The sequence below is a fragment of the Lynx canadensis genome, chromosome A1, assembly GCF_007474595.2.
Source record: "Lynx canadensis isolate LIC74 chromosome A1, mLynCan4.pri.v2, whole genome shotgun sequence".
Taxonomy (NCBI): Eukaryota; Metazoa; Chordata; class Mammalia; order Carnivora; family Felidae; genus Lynx; species Lynx canadensis.
This window is the reverse complement of record NC_044303.2, coordinates 71,398,386-71,412,894: the sequence shown is the minus strand read 5'-3', so window position 1 is coordinate 71,412,894 and position 14,509 is coordinate 71,398,386. Positions and strand designations below refer to the sequence as shown.

The 14,509-nt window shown below is 37.2% G+C and overlaps 1 protein-coding gene and 1 pseudogene across 1 annotated transcript in view; one reads left to right on the top strand and one right to left on the bottom strand.

The window, feature by feature from the left end:
* Positions 1-14,509, bottom strand: part of PCCA (propionyl-CoA carboxylase subunit alpha) — a 422,256-nt gene that overhangs the window by 338,126 nt on the left and 69,621 nt on the right. Inside the window, 1 exon segment of the mRNA XM_030313554.1 lies at positions 13,003-13,056. Within this exon segment, the coding sequence (XP_030169414.1) occupies positions 13,003-13,056 (54 nt within the window).
* LOC115526715 lies at positions 3,317-3,415 on the top strand (annotated as a pseudogene).

Genomic DNA, 14,509 nt, shown 5'->3' with positions numbered 1-14,509 from the left:
GCACAGAGCCCAGTGCGGGGCTTGAACTCCAGAACCATGAGATCATGACCTGAGCCAAAGTCGGACGCTTAACTGACTGAGCTATCCAGGTGCCCCCCAAGCCTCGTTTTTTTAATTAAAAAGAGATACTTAAATGTGATATCTGGAATAAAGATAGGCACCTCCTTACTACCCTAGATTAAGCTCTTTTAACAATTTTATTTATTTATTTATTTATTTATTTATTTATTTATTTAGTGACCAACCTGACATAGAAGGGAGCTTCCTTTTACATCTTACCTCTGGTCTAATGAACAGTTTACACACGAGACAGTTTACACACGAGAAGGGCACTTCTTTACCATTTATGGTGCCATGCTATAATCAAGAGGTCAAGATGGGCTGGAAAAAGCTAAGTTTTTAGAGAGCATACTTTGACTTTAACATCAACGACAGACACCAAACTAAAGGGTAAGGACAAAACATTCTCTTTCCCCTTGTGATGAAACTATCAAGTGCAAGTGCAAGTATTAAAGAGTAAAGGCACATTTCATTTTAATGACAGGATAACATTTCAAAGACAAGGCTAAAATCCTCTCACAGGATGTACAGGAGAGCTTTAATTTCTCCCAAGTTTAGTAAATTCTCCAAGACAATCAACTAACACTGAACCTATTATTTACTCTATGATAATCCAGCCTACTAGAACAACATGGGATATAAAAACATACTTCTTTGGGGGGCAGCACCTGGGTGGCTCAGTCAGTTGGTTGAATGTCTGACTTGAGATGAGGTCATGATCTCCCAGTTTTTGTATTCAAGCCCCACATCAGCCTCTCTGCTATCAGCACAGAGCCCACTTCATATCCTCTGTACCCCTTTTTCTCTGCCTCTCCCCTGCTGGCGTGTGCACACATGCTCTCTCACTCTTTCTCAAAAATAAACATTAAAAAAAAAATACTTCCTTGGAGCCTCATGTACTTCCTTTTATTGATTTTAATGAAAAGTTTCAAACATAATGAAGATTAGACAGAACGGTATCATAAAACCCCAGTTATTGATTACCCAGATTCAACAATTATTTTAAAACTCATTTTAAATTTGTATTTCAGCAATGGTGTAACCAAGTTAGCCTTCTCAATATTATGTATGCCCTTATACCATTAATAATATCAGACACTGAACTAATGGATGCTACCCTAGTGAAATGGCATTTTATGTATATTAATATACAACCAATTCTGTTTATACATTCAATACATTTTATAGAAATTATAGCATTCTAATCAACAATGGCATTCGTAAGGCTATCATTACTAATCAAAACATTTCCTTTTAAGTAAAATATAATGGTTAACAAATGTAACACATTTTTTCAAATAGTTTCTTTTTAAATTTTTTTTAATGTTTATTTATTTTTGAGAGAGACAGAGCATGAATAGGGGAGGGGCAGAGAGAGAGAGAGAGAGAAAGAGGGAGAGAGAGAGAGAGAGAGATTGAGAATCTGAAGCAGGCTCCAGGCTCCAAGCTGTCAGCCCAGAGCCGGACACAGGACTCAAACCCAGGAGCTGTGAGATCATGACCTGAGCTCAGACACTTGACCAACTGAGCCACCCAGGCACCCCTCAAACAGATTCTTATTTCTCTTAACACCTATATTCAACAACCAATGAGCATGTGAAGAACTGAATAAAAAGCTAAGAAAATACACACATGTGCCCACACAGGGATGTAAACAAATATGCCATATGTTGGGAAGTGTGCACACACAAGAACAGAATACTCCTAGTAAATTAGCCTATCACACACTGTGCTTCATTCAATATGGTGTCTCAGGAACTTTGTAACAGTATCTTTAGATAAGGTCCAGTCCAAAAACAAAACCCCAGCAATCACCTCATTATTTCTGCCTCTTTGCCCATGTTGGAAAGCATGCACTTAAAAGTTTAATTTTAGAATGTATTTGAGGCAATAAGAATCATTAACTATACATAACAGTGATAATTAATGTTACTTCATTTAATCTGACAAAATCTTCAATCTACTACTTTCACTAGAACAACAAAAAGTGTTTCCTACTGAGTTCCTTCTAAATTTAGGGATTATATACAAATAAATAGATGAAACTCAATTTTAAGAGATCACAAAGTTACTATAAATTAAAAGTAGCATCACAACCTAAAAATACAGGGAGGTTTCTCAAAGTGCCCTTTCTATATTTCCAGAATTCCAAATTTTAATTCAGCAACTTTTCTCACCTATCAAATAGTGAGCAAGCACCTACTGAAAGTTTCGGTAATACAACAGAATTAAAAGCATGATTTCAACTTTCTACTCATTTACAAGTTGAGTGACAATCAATAGATGACAGATAAAAATGTGTACAGCCAGGGCGCCTGGGTGGCTCAGTCAGTTAAGCACCTGACTCTTGATTTCAGCTCAGGTCATGCCCTCACAGTTCCTGGGATTGAGCCCCACGTCAGGCTCTGCACTAACATCTCAGAGTCTGATTGGGATTCTCACTCTCCTTCTCTCTTGGCCCCACTCCCACACATGCTGATGCATTCTCTCTCAAAATAAACAAATAAACATTTAAAAAATGTGGTATAGCCATACCATGGACTTATCAGACTTAGAAAGCAATGAAATTTTGACACACACTACAACATGGATGAACCTCAAGGACATTATGCTCAGTGAAATAAGCCACACATAAAAGGTCAAAAGTTATATGAGTCCACTCATAAGAGTTACCTAGTATAGGCAAATTCATAAAGACAGAAAGTAAAACAGACCTTATCCTGGGTAGGGGTGGGAGTAGTAGAGAGTTACTGTTTTCGTTGTTGTTTTGTTTTTGCTTTTTGAGAGAGAGAGAGAGAGAGAGAGAGAGAGAGAGAACGAGCAGGGGAGGGGCAGAGAAAAAGAGGAACTGAAGATCCGAAGCAGGCTCTGTGCTGACAACAGAGAGCCCAGTGTGGGTTCAAACTCACAAGCCGTGAGATCAATACCCAAGTTGAAGTCGAACGCTCAACTGACGAGAGTTACTGTTTGATGAGTACAGGGTTTCAGTTTTGGATGATGAAAAATAAAACGGTAGTGAGAGTTGCACACTGTAAATGTACTTAATGCCACTGAATTGTACACTTAAAAATGGTGAAGTGGGGAGGCGCCTGGGTGGCTCAGTCAGTTAAGCATCCAACTCTTGATTTCAGCTCAGATCATCGTCTCACCATTTGTGGGTTTGAACCCCACATCGAGGTCTGTGCTGACAGTGCAGAGCCTGCTTGAAATTCTCTCAAAAAAAAAAAAAAAAAACATTTACAAAAAATAGAGAAAAGGGGCCCCACGTGTACTAAAATTAGAAAGATAGAGAGGATTATTAGCATGGCCCCTAAGCAAAAATGACATGCAAATTCATGAAGAATTACGTATATTTTTTAAATAGTGAAAAGGGTAATCCTATGTTATATAATTATGTATAATTAAATATGTGATTAAAAATTTTCTAAAAAACTAAGAATTTCTCCTAAAAATGGACCAAAGTGAAAATAAGTCTTAATTTCAACTTATACTTGTGTCATTAATGAAGGAAATGTCCTAACTTACCTCAAACATGTTTACAGCAAAAATAGACATTTTCCTATGGAATTTGTAATCTATGCACATGAAATACTCATGACAACTATTAACACAGAGAATGTTGATGGAAAAATGGGGGGGAGGGGGGGACTGTACAATTGCAAATTCTTTTTTGAGAAAGAGAGAGAGAGAGAGCGCATGAGCAGGACAGAGACAGAGAATCCCAAGCAGGCTCCATGCTCACCGTGGAGCCCAACACGGGGCTCCATCCCACAAACCATGAGATCATGACCTGAGACAAAATCAAGAGCTGAATGCTCAACCAACTAAGCCACCCAGGTGCCTATACAACTGTAACATGTCTACATTTTACATGAAATAGTGTAATATTACCTCTAAGTAGACCATATAAAGTTAAGGATGTATATTGTAATCCCTAGAAAAACCACTAAAAAATGTAAAAGGTCTAATAGGTAACTTTAAATGGAATTCCAAAATTTAATATAATCCAGAGAAACAAGAAAACAGAAGGAAAAAAAAAGTGAGACAACCAGAAAGCAAACAAAATGGTAGCCATAAATGCAGTCACACTAGTAATTTATTAGATGTTAGTAAATTTTACTGGAATTGCATATTGAAGATGGTTACACAATTCCATGACAATACTAAAAAGCACTGAATTGTTTATGACAAAAGGGTGAATGTTAGGACATGAGAATTATACCTCAGTAAAGCTGTTAGTAAAGAAAATAAGGCAAAGTGCCTGGGTGGCTCAGTCAGTTAAGCATCTGACTCTTGATTTTTGGCTCAGGTCACAATCTCACAGTTCGTGAGATCGAGCCACATGTTGAGCCCCGTGTCTGGCTCTGTCTGGCTCTCTCTCCACTCCCCCCCCCCCCAACCCCTATCACCCACTCATGCCAGAAAGAAAGAGAGAAAAAGAGAGAAAGAGAGAAGGGGGGGGGAGAGAGAGAGAGAGAGAGAGAAAGAAAGAAAGAAAGAAAGAAAGAAAGAAAGAAAGAAGAAAGAATGAATTAGGCAAACCAAAAAACCTTAATTGTCTAAACACAACTTGAAAAAGATATGGATTATTAGAATGATTTAAAAAGCATGACCCACCTACACACTGCTACAAGAGACATGTTTTCAACATAAAGAGTCAGATGTGGAAATATATATTGTGTGAACTGTGAGCATAAGACACTTGAGTCTTCAAACATTAAGCACCCTATCTGAGATCACATAGCTACAATGTGGCAGAAGAAGAATTTTAACTAATTCCAGACTGTGCTAATAACTGAAGGGGACAGTAAGGAATTAGGGGAGAAGGAAAGTTCATAGGATAAAATTCAAGCTATTTTAACCAAGCCAAGAGCAGGAAATCCCAACTTCATCAAATCCTAGATTCATTTTTTTTTTATGTTTATTTTTGAGAGAGACAGAGTGCAAGTGGGGAAGGGGCAAAGAGAGAGAAAGAGAGAGAGAGAGAGAGAGAGACAATCCAAACTGGGGTCAGCACACAGCCTGACAAGGGGCTTGAGCCCACTAACTGTGAGATCATGACCTGTGCCAAAGTTGGACACTTACAAACGACTGAGCCACCCAGGTGCCCCTCAAATCCTACATTCTTAACCTTCCTATTGAAGGCATCCCCAAACCCCACAAACCTATATGAATTTGCCTTGTCTACACCCTTAAAAAATCTCCCTAAAAATAAAGGAGGATTTATCCATGTCAGAGCATTTCTATTCAAATCTTCAAATTCTTCAACAAATACTCTAGAAGCTGAACTCTAATCCAACACACAGGAAAATAAACTTCTCAAACATTTCTGAAGACATTCTGTTATGCTAATGGTTTTATGAAGTTATTTCATAAATTCTGAACATAACATTCAAGAGTCACAATTACAAATATACTATAAAATTGTCAGAAGGGGAGCGCCCGGATGGCTCAGTCGGTTGAGCGTCCGACTTTGGCTCAGGTCATGATCTCGCGGTCTGTGAGTTCGAGCCCCGCGTCAGGCTCTGTGCTGACAGTTTAGAGCCTGAAGCCTGCTTCAGATTCTGTGTCTCCCCCTCTCTCTGCCCCTCCCCCGCTCATGCTCTGTCTCTCTGTCAAAAATAAATATTAAAAAAAATTGTTTTTTAAATTGTCAGAAGAGTTGCCAAACTTTCCCCTCCAAATCCATGGAGACCAGATTGATTCAATTTAAGAATATCAAGGAGTGGGGGGCTACTGGATGGCTCAGTCGGTTGAGTGTCCAACTTCGGCTTGGGTCATGATCTCACAATTTTTCAGTTCAAGCCCCACATCAGGCTCACTGCTGTCATTCTGGAGCCCACTTCAGATCATCCGTCCCCTTCTCCCTCTACCCCTCCCCCACTTGTGCTCTCTCTCTCAAATAAATAAAAAGCATTTATGTATATACATAAAATCACAGAGTGGTAAAAGGTATCAATGACTATTTTACATTTCCACCAGCTCTTTCAAAAAGTGAGCAAATCCAAGTGAAGACAGTTACTTTCACTAGGATCCAAGATCACAAGATCAGAAAAACAAAAGAAATAGCTGTTTTCAGACCTTAAAAATGGCATACCAAGCGGAGGGGAGGAAGAATGGAGAAGAAAGAGCCTCCATCAACAGCAAAAATAGGCACCAGCCAAAGCTATCTTTTATAAAACAAAAAAACAAAAGAAACAAACAAAACACTAACAACCCAGTCTAGTTTCAATCCATCTTCAAAGCAGTTTGGAACATTTACTGAGTATAGAATTTGTAACTTTTGTTACAAACTATACTCTCATTGATTAGCTATGTGACACTGGGCAAGGCATTTACTTCTGAGATTATTCTCTTCTTAACACCAAGGGATGATGATAATACAACACAGCTTGTCGGGAAGATTAAATAAGAATGGTGCTAGTGTATCTGTAGGTTGTATTCCATACCTATTTTTAAAAGCCTGGGGGAAGGCAAGAAATATTCTGTGTCACTTCTTTTCTCATAAACAAAATCTACTTTGGCAAATAAGACAAATCTATAGCAAAATTCTAACACACACACTCACTCCAGAAGAATATAAGTATAGTTGCAGTGGTAGCTTCCAAACTGGGGGCTAGGGTCAGAGGTTCACAGATGGAGAAAACCTTCTTTTCCAGAATATGCATGTGACTTAAATTTAAGATTTTACATTCTCAAAAATGTTTCATTTTAACATAATAAAAATCAAAGATCTATGTCCAATATGGAATTTCTACTAATGTTAAGAAAACGTATATAGTTAAAACTAGGTATCTACAAAATACACTGCAGTAACATTATTCAACTTTCTTAAGCCATGATATAAATAAATTTCAACAGTCATGCACAAAACATACTTCTGTGAGTTACCCAGATCACAGCCTACATATAGATAAAATCAGAGTTATATACAATTCTGGACTTGCAAGGTTTAAGCCTCTCCTTTATCCTCCTATCTAAAAAAAAAAGTTTTTACAACTATGAGTGAATAGAGTATCATATGAATCACTTTAAATTTACTCTACTATTTTAAGAACAAAAATAGTGCTAAATGAAACTATTGGCTAACTTGCTAACTTCAGAATTTTAGTATCAGTTACAAACCACTTAAAACACACTTCTTAACTCTAATAACGCACTATGGATTACAATCTCCCAAGTGAGACAAGGGACCCAGCAAGATGCTGTCTTCCAAGTTTCTGCCTACACAACAGTCATTTTCCTACAATCTGACCATGCGCTACCTGTATTACTGTTAAATGGAGAGAAAGGTTTCTTCTATGAGCTTTGGGTAAGATGACCACAGTTATTTGGTCTTCACTATTTGGGTTCTCTGTGAATGCTCTATTTCCAACTTAGCCAACGAGGGCACAGTGGTTTTTATTTCAAGTGCTCTGTACCTGAAAGTCAACCAACGTAGGCCAAGTCCTGACTCTGTTACTACTAGCATAGTGTAACTATTAGAGGTCACTGTACCTGAGTCATTGTTTTCCTTTCATTATACAGAGTTCATAATATCCAGCTTCGGTGGTTGCATGAATGAAAGAAATCATGGGTCATAATAATTTGTAAACTACATTATTACGCACAGATATACAGCAGTATAATTCTATCAAACTATTAACCTCAACAGGAAAAAAAAAATCTAAACTCACAAAATAGACATGAAAACTATCAGACTAATTTCCCAAAAGCACTAACTTCAACTATATCCTTGTCGCTAAATGCTCTTCAACAGCTCTCTCCTCTACTAAAGTAATTATTAACAATTATAAAGATTAAGATGATTTGCCTGGCAATGCCAGACTCTGTGCTAAGTTCTTTATATAAGTTGTTTCCCATCTTTACAACAACCTTGCAGGTAGAGGTCATTCTCTTCATTTTACAGATGAAACAATGTTAACTTATTTCCAAGTTTTGCTGTTACAAACAACCTTACAATGAACATTTCTTAAGGTTTGTCTTTGTAGGTGAAGTTCCTTGTCAAGTCAAAGAATATATACACTAAATTGTAATAAATACTAGTAAATTTCTAGCAAAAAAAAAAAAAAGCCTAAAATACTTTATATTCCCAAGAACAATTTTCCTGTCCACTTGCCTACACTGGATATTACAGCCAGTTTTTAAATTTTTGGTAAATCCAATGGAGAGAAAAATGACATCTCATCACTGTTTTTGAACAGTTATATTCCTTATCCTGTTAAAAGCTGTCCAACAGAAGGAGATAAAAGAATATGATCATCAAATCTGAAGTGCTTGCTACAGTTTTCTATAAGCTTCCATGCTGAGCACTGTGGATAAAACTCACCGTCGATATGCATGTACACACATATCTTTTAAATACGTGGGCAAGACCCAAACGTGAAACACGAACTATTAAATCTAACGTACAAATTTCTCATAAAGCTAATCCCTATAATTTGTAATGCTGTGCTTTAGTAAAATAAATTACTAAATAAATATATATATATATATATTTACTATACTTATATATATACTTACTATATCTATACGCATACATATGTTAGCAAACTAACTAGGAACACTATGAAATCTCTTTTAATATTTATTTAATGTTTACTTATTTTTGAGACAGAGACAGACAGAGACACAGAGTGTGAGCAGGGGAGGGGCAGAGAGAGAGAGGGAGACACAGAATCAGAATCATGATCCAGGCTTTGAGCTGTCAGCACAAAGCTCGATGCAGGGCTCAATCCCACAAACCGAGAGATCATGACCTGAGCCAAAGTTGGACACTTAACCAACTGAGCCACCCATAAGCCGCTAAAATCTCTTTAAACCAATACCTCCTTTTTTCAAGAGCAGGTAGTTCTACTTTTTTTTTTTTTTAATTTAATGTTTATTTTAGAGAGAAAGAGCATGAGCAGCGGAGGGACAGAGAAAGAGGGAGACAGAAACCGAAGCAGGCTCCAGGCTCTTAGCTGTCAGCACAGAGCCCGACGTGGGGTTCAAACCCATGAACTGTGAGATCATGACTTGAGCCGAAGTCAGACGCTTAACTGACTGAGCCACCCAGGCGCCCCTCAAAGCTCTTTCATAAATTAAAGAATTTATTTTCTTAATTCTCCTCATAGCCTCCTATCACTGTGTTTTTACCACTCAGAATACAAGGAGCCCAGAAGGGAAATACAGAATGAAACACAGTTTGGAAATAAAATCTGTTGGCTCGGCACATTAAGATTACTGAAAAATACTGAAATTTCTTCATGAGGGTGATTTGTAGCTTTGTTTTTTTCCATGATTTAAGCAAAAACAAAGTATGATTTGGTTTAAATCAGGTACAGTAGGGATTCTGGGTAATCTGATCCCACTGCATATAAATTAAGCATAAAGAGTAAAGGTCACAGGTACCCACAAACATACTCCCACACAGAGGCCCAAATGAAGGCTGTTATTACAAAAAAAAAAAAAAAAGAATTAGTCTTGGGGAAAAAAAACCATAATGTTCAGTATACTTTTATACTTGGTTTACTGTATATTTTCTAATGTTTCTAAAAACAACAATGTATCACATAAAGCACAACTCGTTTTTCCATAAGCAAAATAAATATGCTGGTCTTTGAACAGCAATTTTAAAAAACAGAATCAAGGGTGCCTGGGGAGCTCAGTCGGTTGAGCATCTGACTGTTGATTTCCACTCAGGTCGTGATCTCACAGTTTGTGAGATCTAGCCTGACACTGGGCTCTGCACTAACAGTGTGGAGCCTCCATGGGATTTTCTCTTTCTCTCTCAAAATAAATATTTTTTTTAAAAGACAGTAAAAAAACAGAACTAGAAAAAAATGGGGGGAAAAACCTCCATATTTGATTAAATCTCAAACATAAGATATGGTATTATAATAAAAGGAACTCCACAGTATCCAACTTCAAAAAAAAAGAAAATTCCAGGGGTGCCTGGGTGGTTCAGTTGGTTGAGCATCTGACTCTTGATTTCCACTCAGGTCGTGATCTCACGGTTTGTGAGATCTAGACTCACACTGGGTTCTGCACTGACAGTGTGGAGCCTCCGTGGGATTTTCTCTTTCTCTCTCAAATATTTTTTTAAAAAGACAGTAAAAAAAACAGAACTAGAAAAAAAAAGAAGGGGGGGAACCTCCATATTTGATTAAATCTCAAACATAAGATATGGTATTATAATAAAAGGAACTCCACAGTATCCAACTTCAAAAAAAAAGAAAATTCCAGGGGTGCCTGGGTGGTTCAGTTGGTTGAGCATCTGACTTCAGCTTAGGTCATGATCTCACAGTTCATGAGTTCAAGCCCCACATTGGACTCGCTGCTGTCAGCACAGAGCCTGCTTTGAATCCTCTGTCCCCTTCTCCCTCTGCCCTCCCTCCACTCATGCTCTCTCAAAAATGAATAAACATTAAAAAAAAATTTTCAGCTTCTCCTTGCCAAAGTCACCACCACCAACATGGTAATCTATCACCACTACAACGTAAAGCATATCTCTAAGAATATATTCAGTTTGAGAGAGTAACTACTGAATCCAATGGCTGGTCACCAATCACACAATGTTTATATGGCCTAACATAATCAGTAGGCAATTTCATTTCAATGCTGTATTATTTTTTATGGAACTTACCAACTATACCTAGATATCCCAAAAGGAGCATTTTAAATGGCACACTCCAATGGGAAAATATTTTAATGCTAGGAAAGCTATATCCCAAAAAGAATCTTGCCACGATACACACAAAAAAAGACAGGGTTAGTTATCACTAGCTGCATATTTTCGTTGTGAACCAAAACACAGCAACATTGCCTTCTAACTATAAAGCAGTCCCTTTTGTGATAGACAAAAAGTTTTCTTGCAGGTTATTGTTTTATTATTTTTAATCTAGTAATTATTTAATCTTTCCATAACATTCATTGAGCCTACTATGCAGAAATCATCAAAATATAAAACAAAAGGGAAACAAAGACCAATGAGACCAAGTCTCTCATCTCAAGAGGAGATTAAAATACAGTACAGGAAAAATTTTAATATGGAAAGTGGTATATCAAATAAGAAATCTCAAAAAAAAATGCTCTAGCAAATAGAAGAAAGAGATTACTTCTCACCTGAAGGGCATGGAAACTATGCTGATAGTAGTAACATGTGAACCATGCCTTTCAGGACAGGCAGAAGTTGGAAATGTGGGAGAGGACCGGTGTGCCCACAGGGTAAAGAGTGCTGAAAAGGATGGAACAGGAAAGAACTAGCCATGTTTGAGAATGGCACTGTTGTCTTGGCTGAGACATAGCACTGACAATGGGAAATGGAGGAGAAATTAGAAAGAAAATTAGTCAGAAAGGAAGGTGGTCATTCACCTATTCTATACTCTTCTCTCTAATGCAAAGCCCCTGATGGAAATATCCTTCATTTAAGGAGAATGTGAACTTCCTCATAGTATTTTTCCCCTGAACTGAAGTCACTTGTGGACTTGACTTATTTTCTACAACATGACTGTGAGCCCCTCATGAGCAGGACACACTTCTGATGCCTTTTTATATCCTTCTCAAATATAAACATAGCAAACAACCATTTTTTTAACGATTGAATGCATGGATGAACACACAACAGGCTGTGTCATTTAACTTCTCTGAGACCCAGATACTCTATACCAAGGGTTGGCAAATTTCTACTACAAAGGGCCATACAGTAAATATTTTAGGCATTGCAGGTTATTTGGTCTCTGCTATAGCTTCACAACTCTGCTGTTATAAAGCCAAAGCAGCCACAGACATCATGTACATGAATGAGCATGGATGTGTGCCAATAAAATTTAATTTACAAAAACAGGCGGCAGTCTGCATTTGGCCAATGGACCATGGTTTAGAGACTCATCTACACAAACTTAAGTCTAATACATTATATTGTACAAGCACATTCACCTGTATTATATTCAAATCACTTTTGACATAACGATACAACTCAGTCAAAATTTCAGGCAAGAGGCTAGCAAAAAAGAATAGAAATGGGAAAGTGTGCACATGCTGCACAAATGGTAAATGTGGTAAATGTGGCCCTTTGGTTGCTTCCACCTCATCTGCCCTCTCCAGGCACCTGTTACCATTAGCTATCTGTGTCACCTTACATCACAACTCCATCAGGCCTCACTTTAATCTTTAGGCCCTAGTTTTTAACCTATCAATTGGTTAAAATAAATCATTCTAAACTAGAACTCTAGGATCTCAAAAATTGTCCAAATTAAATTTATGGATCTTAAGTCAAAATTTCATCTAGAAAATTATATTCATAAGTAATTCTGAATCCATGAAACAACAAAATATAAACATTTCACAGAAATAAAGTATAACATATTAGAATAGTAAATTAAGATACCTCCTGGGATTACTGATCCAATGAGCTTTTTGAAACATTCAAAATCCTAGTTTAGCACCTGAACACTAAGTTTTCAGTACCATCTTGAATGTAGTTCAATTCATTTAACCAAGGTGGTAATATCTGGAAAAGACTTCGGTAATACAAAAGTCTTTTCCCCAAACAGAAATTTGATCTTAAATATGACAATATGCAATGAAAAGGGAAATAGATAGAATCTTACTTCTGGCTTCACAGTCCATGCTTGTGTTATAATAATAAATCACTGGACTCTTTGACATAGTTAGCTACAAATCTGAAGAGTCGAATTTTTAAAAAGTCCATATAGTATATGACAAACTCAGTGTCATTAGCTAGGTATAAAGGTGATCTCATAACTCTTCCACTTTTATTCTTTAAACCAAGACCTGGGTTTCAGAACAAAAACTCTTCACTTTTTACAAGTAATTTTCAAAGAAGTGATGGGTCAATTAAAATTCTTTAATGCATCATGACCCACATTTACAAAAGCAATACCATTACGCTGCTTTCTGAGATAGAAGTCAACAGATTCTGATCCATTACAAACTTACCAGACATTTGGCAAATTCTTTGTTTTCTGAAAGGAATCCATAACCTGGATGTACCTTAGAAATGAAAACAAAACACACATTCAATTTTACAAAAAATTTCACAAAACCTTTTGTAAGCAACACAGAGAGTGCATTATTGTACTTATAGTTTAAGGGCCTTGAGTAAGGTTACTTCTCCTCAATACTGGCAGCCGCAACTCACATTCCTGAGTACAGACCCAAATTCCAAGAGACTGACTATGCAGCATTCACTTGCAGCACACTACCTTTTTCCTAGCCACAATCGGGACCATAATTCTGCCTATCCACCTACATCTGACTATGCTATTCAACACGACCCAAACTCTCCCTACTTCTTCTGAGGCTGCCTTTGGCCACAAGAGTGGAGAAATTTCTAATGGCTGGTGGGTCGAAGTACAAGGTTAAACAAAACCATTTACGGATAGATGAAAAACTCCTAATTCCCCTTCCTTTACAGTCTCAGGAACTACTGCTTTCTAAAACCCTGGGTAAGCCAACAAGTGCATTTTATTCCTAATAACATGAATATACTCAACCACTATCCAGTGAGCAGTTTCTATCAAATCTAGGTAAAATCAAAGTCTGGTTTTACTTTTTCTTTGTATTCTGAAATTTTTTATGCTAACTAGACGTCTACTCTTTCTCCCCTGGCCCAACCCATTTAGCCACTCACAACCACTTTATGTAATCCTCTCTCACAAGCCACGTTGCTACAATTGAAGTTCTACCGTCCTGTTCTACCACACCAGCCAAACAAATGTAGCCACTCTATCACTGATCAGCATTGAATGTATTTCCAAGAAAACAAGTCTGCTAGAAGGAAAGTCAAATTTTGGAAGGAGCCAATATCATAATCTAGAAGTAGCTACACATCTGAGATTTTTAAACGCTTTAGGAACATGGTACAGAATTGAAATGACTGCATCACAGGAAAAGTTTCACTCCATCAACTGCATTTCACAGAAACATTTCATGAAAGATTGCACTCTGACAAGCTGTCGTCAAAAGGTTAAGAGCTTTACCTTCATTAACTCTGATAATAAACTGTAAACATCTATAATATGGGTTCATGAATTCAGTTTTTATCTAAACCTGTATCTTACTAAAACATTTCTTTCAAAGACACGTGAGCGCTAACTGAAGCACTCCAGGCTAATTGCTGGTGTTGGCTGTTTCCATCCCATTTCAGAGATGACTCCCAGTAGTTACAACATTATATATAATTAGTTCTCTGATATGAAACATATATGCCCCCCAACAACAAAACACTATTCCTGATGTCAGAAACCAGTTCCTTCCCTGGATTCCACCCATTCAAACAGAATTAGACATGGAAAGCATTATTTATTTCTCCGTGCAAGTCAAGTGTATTCCACTGACATTATCAAACTGAAATAATTACCAATTGCATAGTTTTTATTTCTGGAAGTGTAACCAGGTGTCCTAAGGTTAACATGATTAAAAGAGAACTTAAAGAAGAATCTTT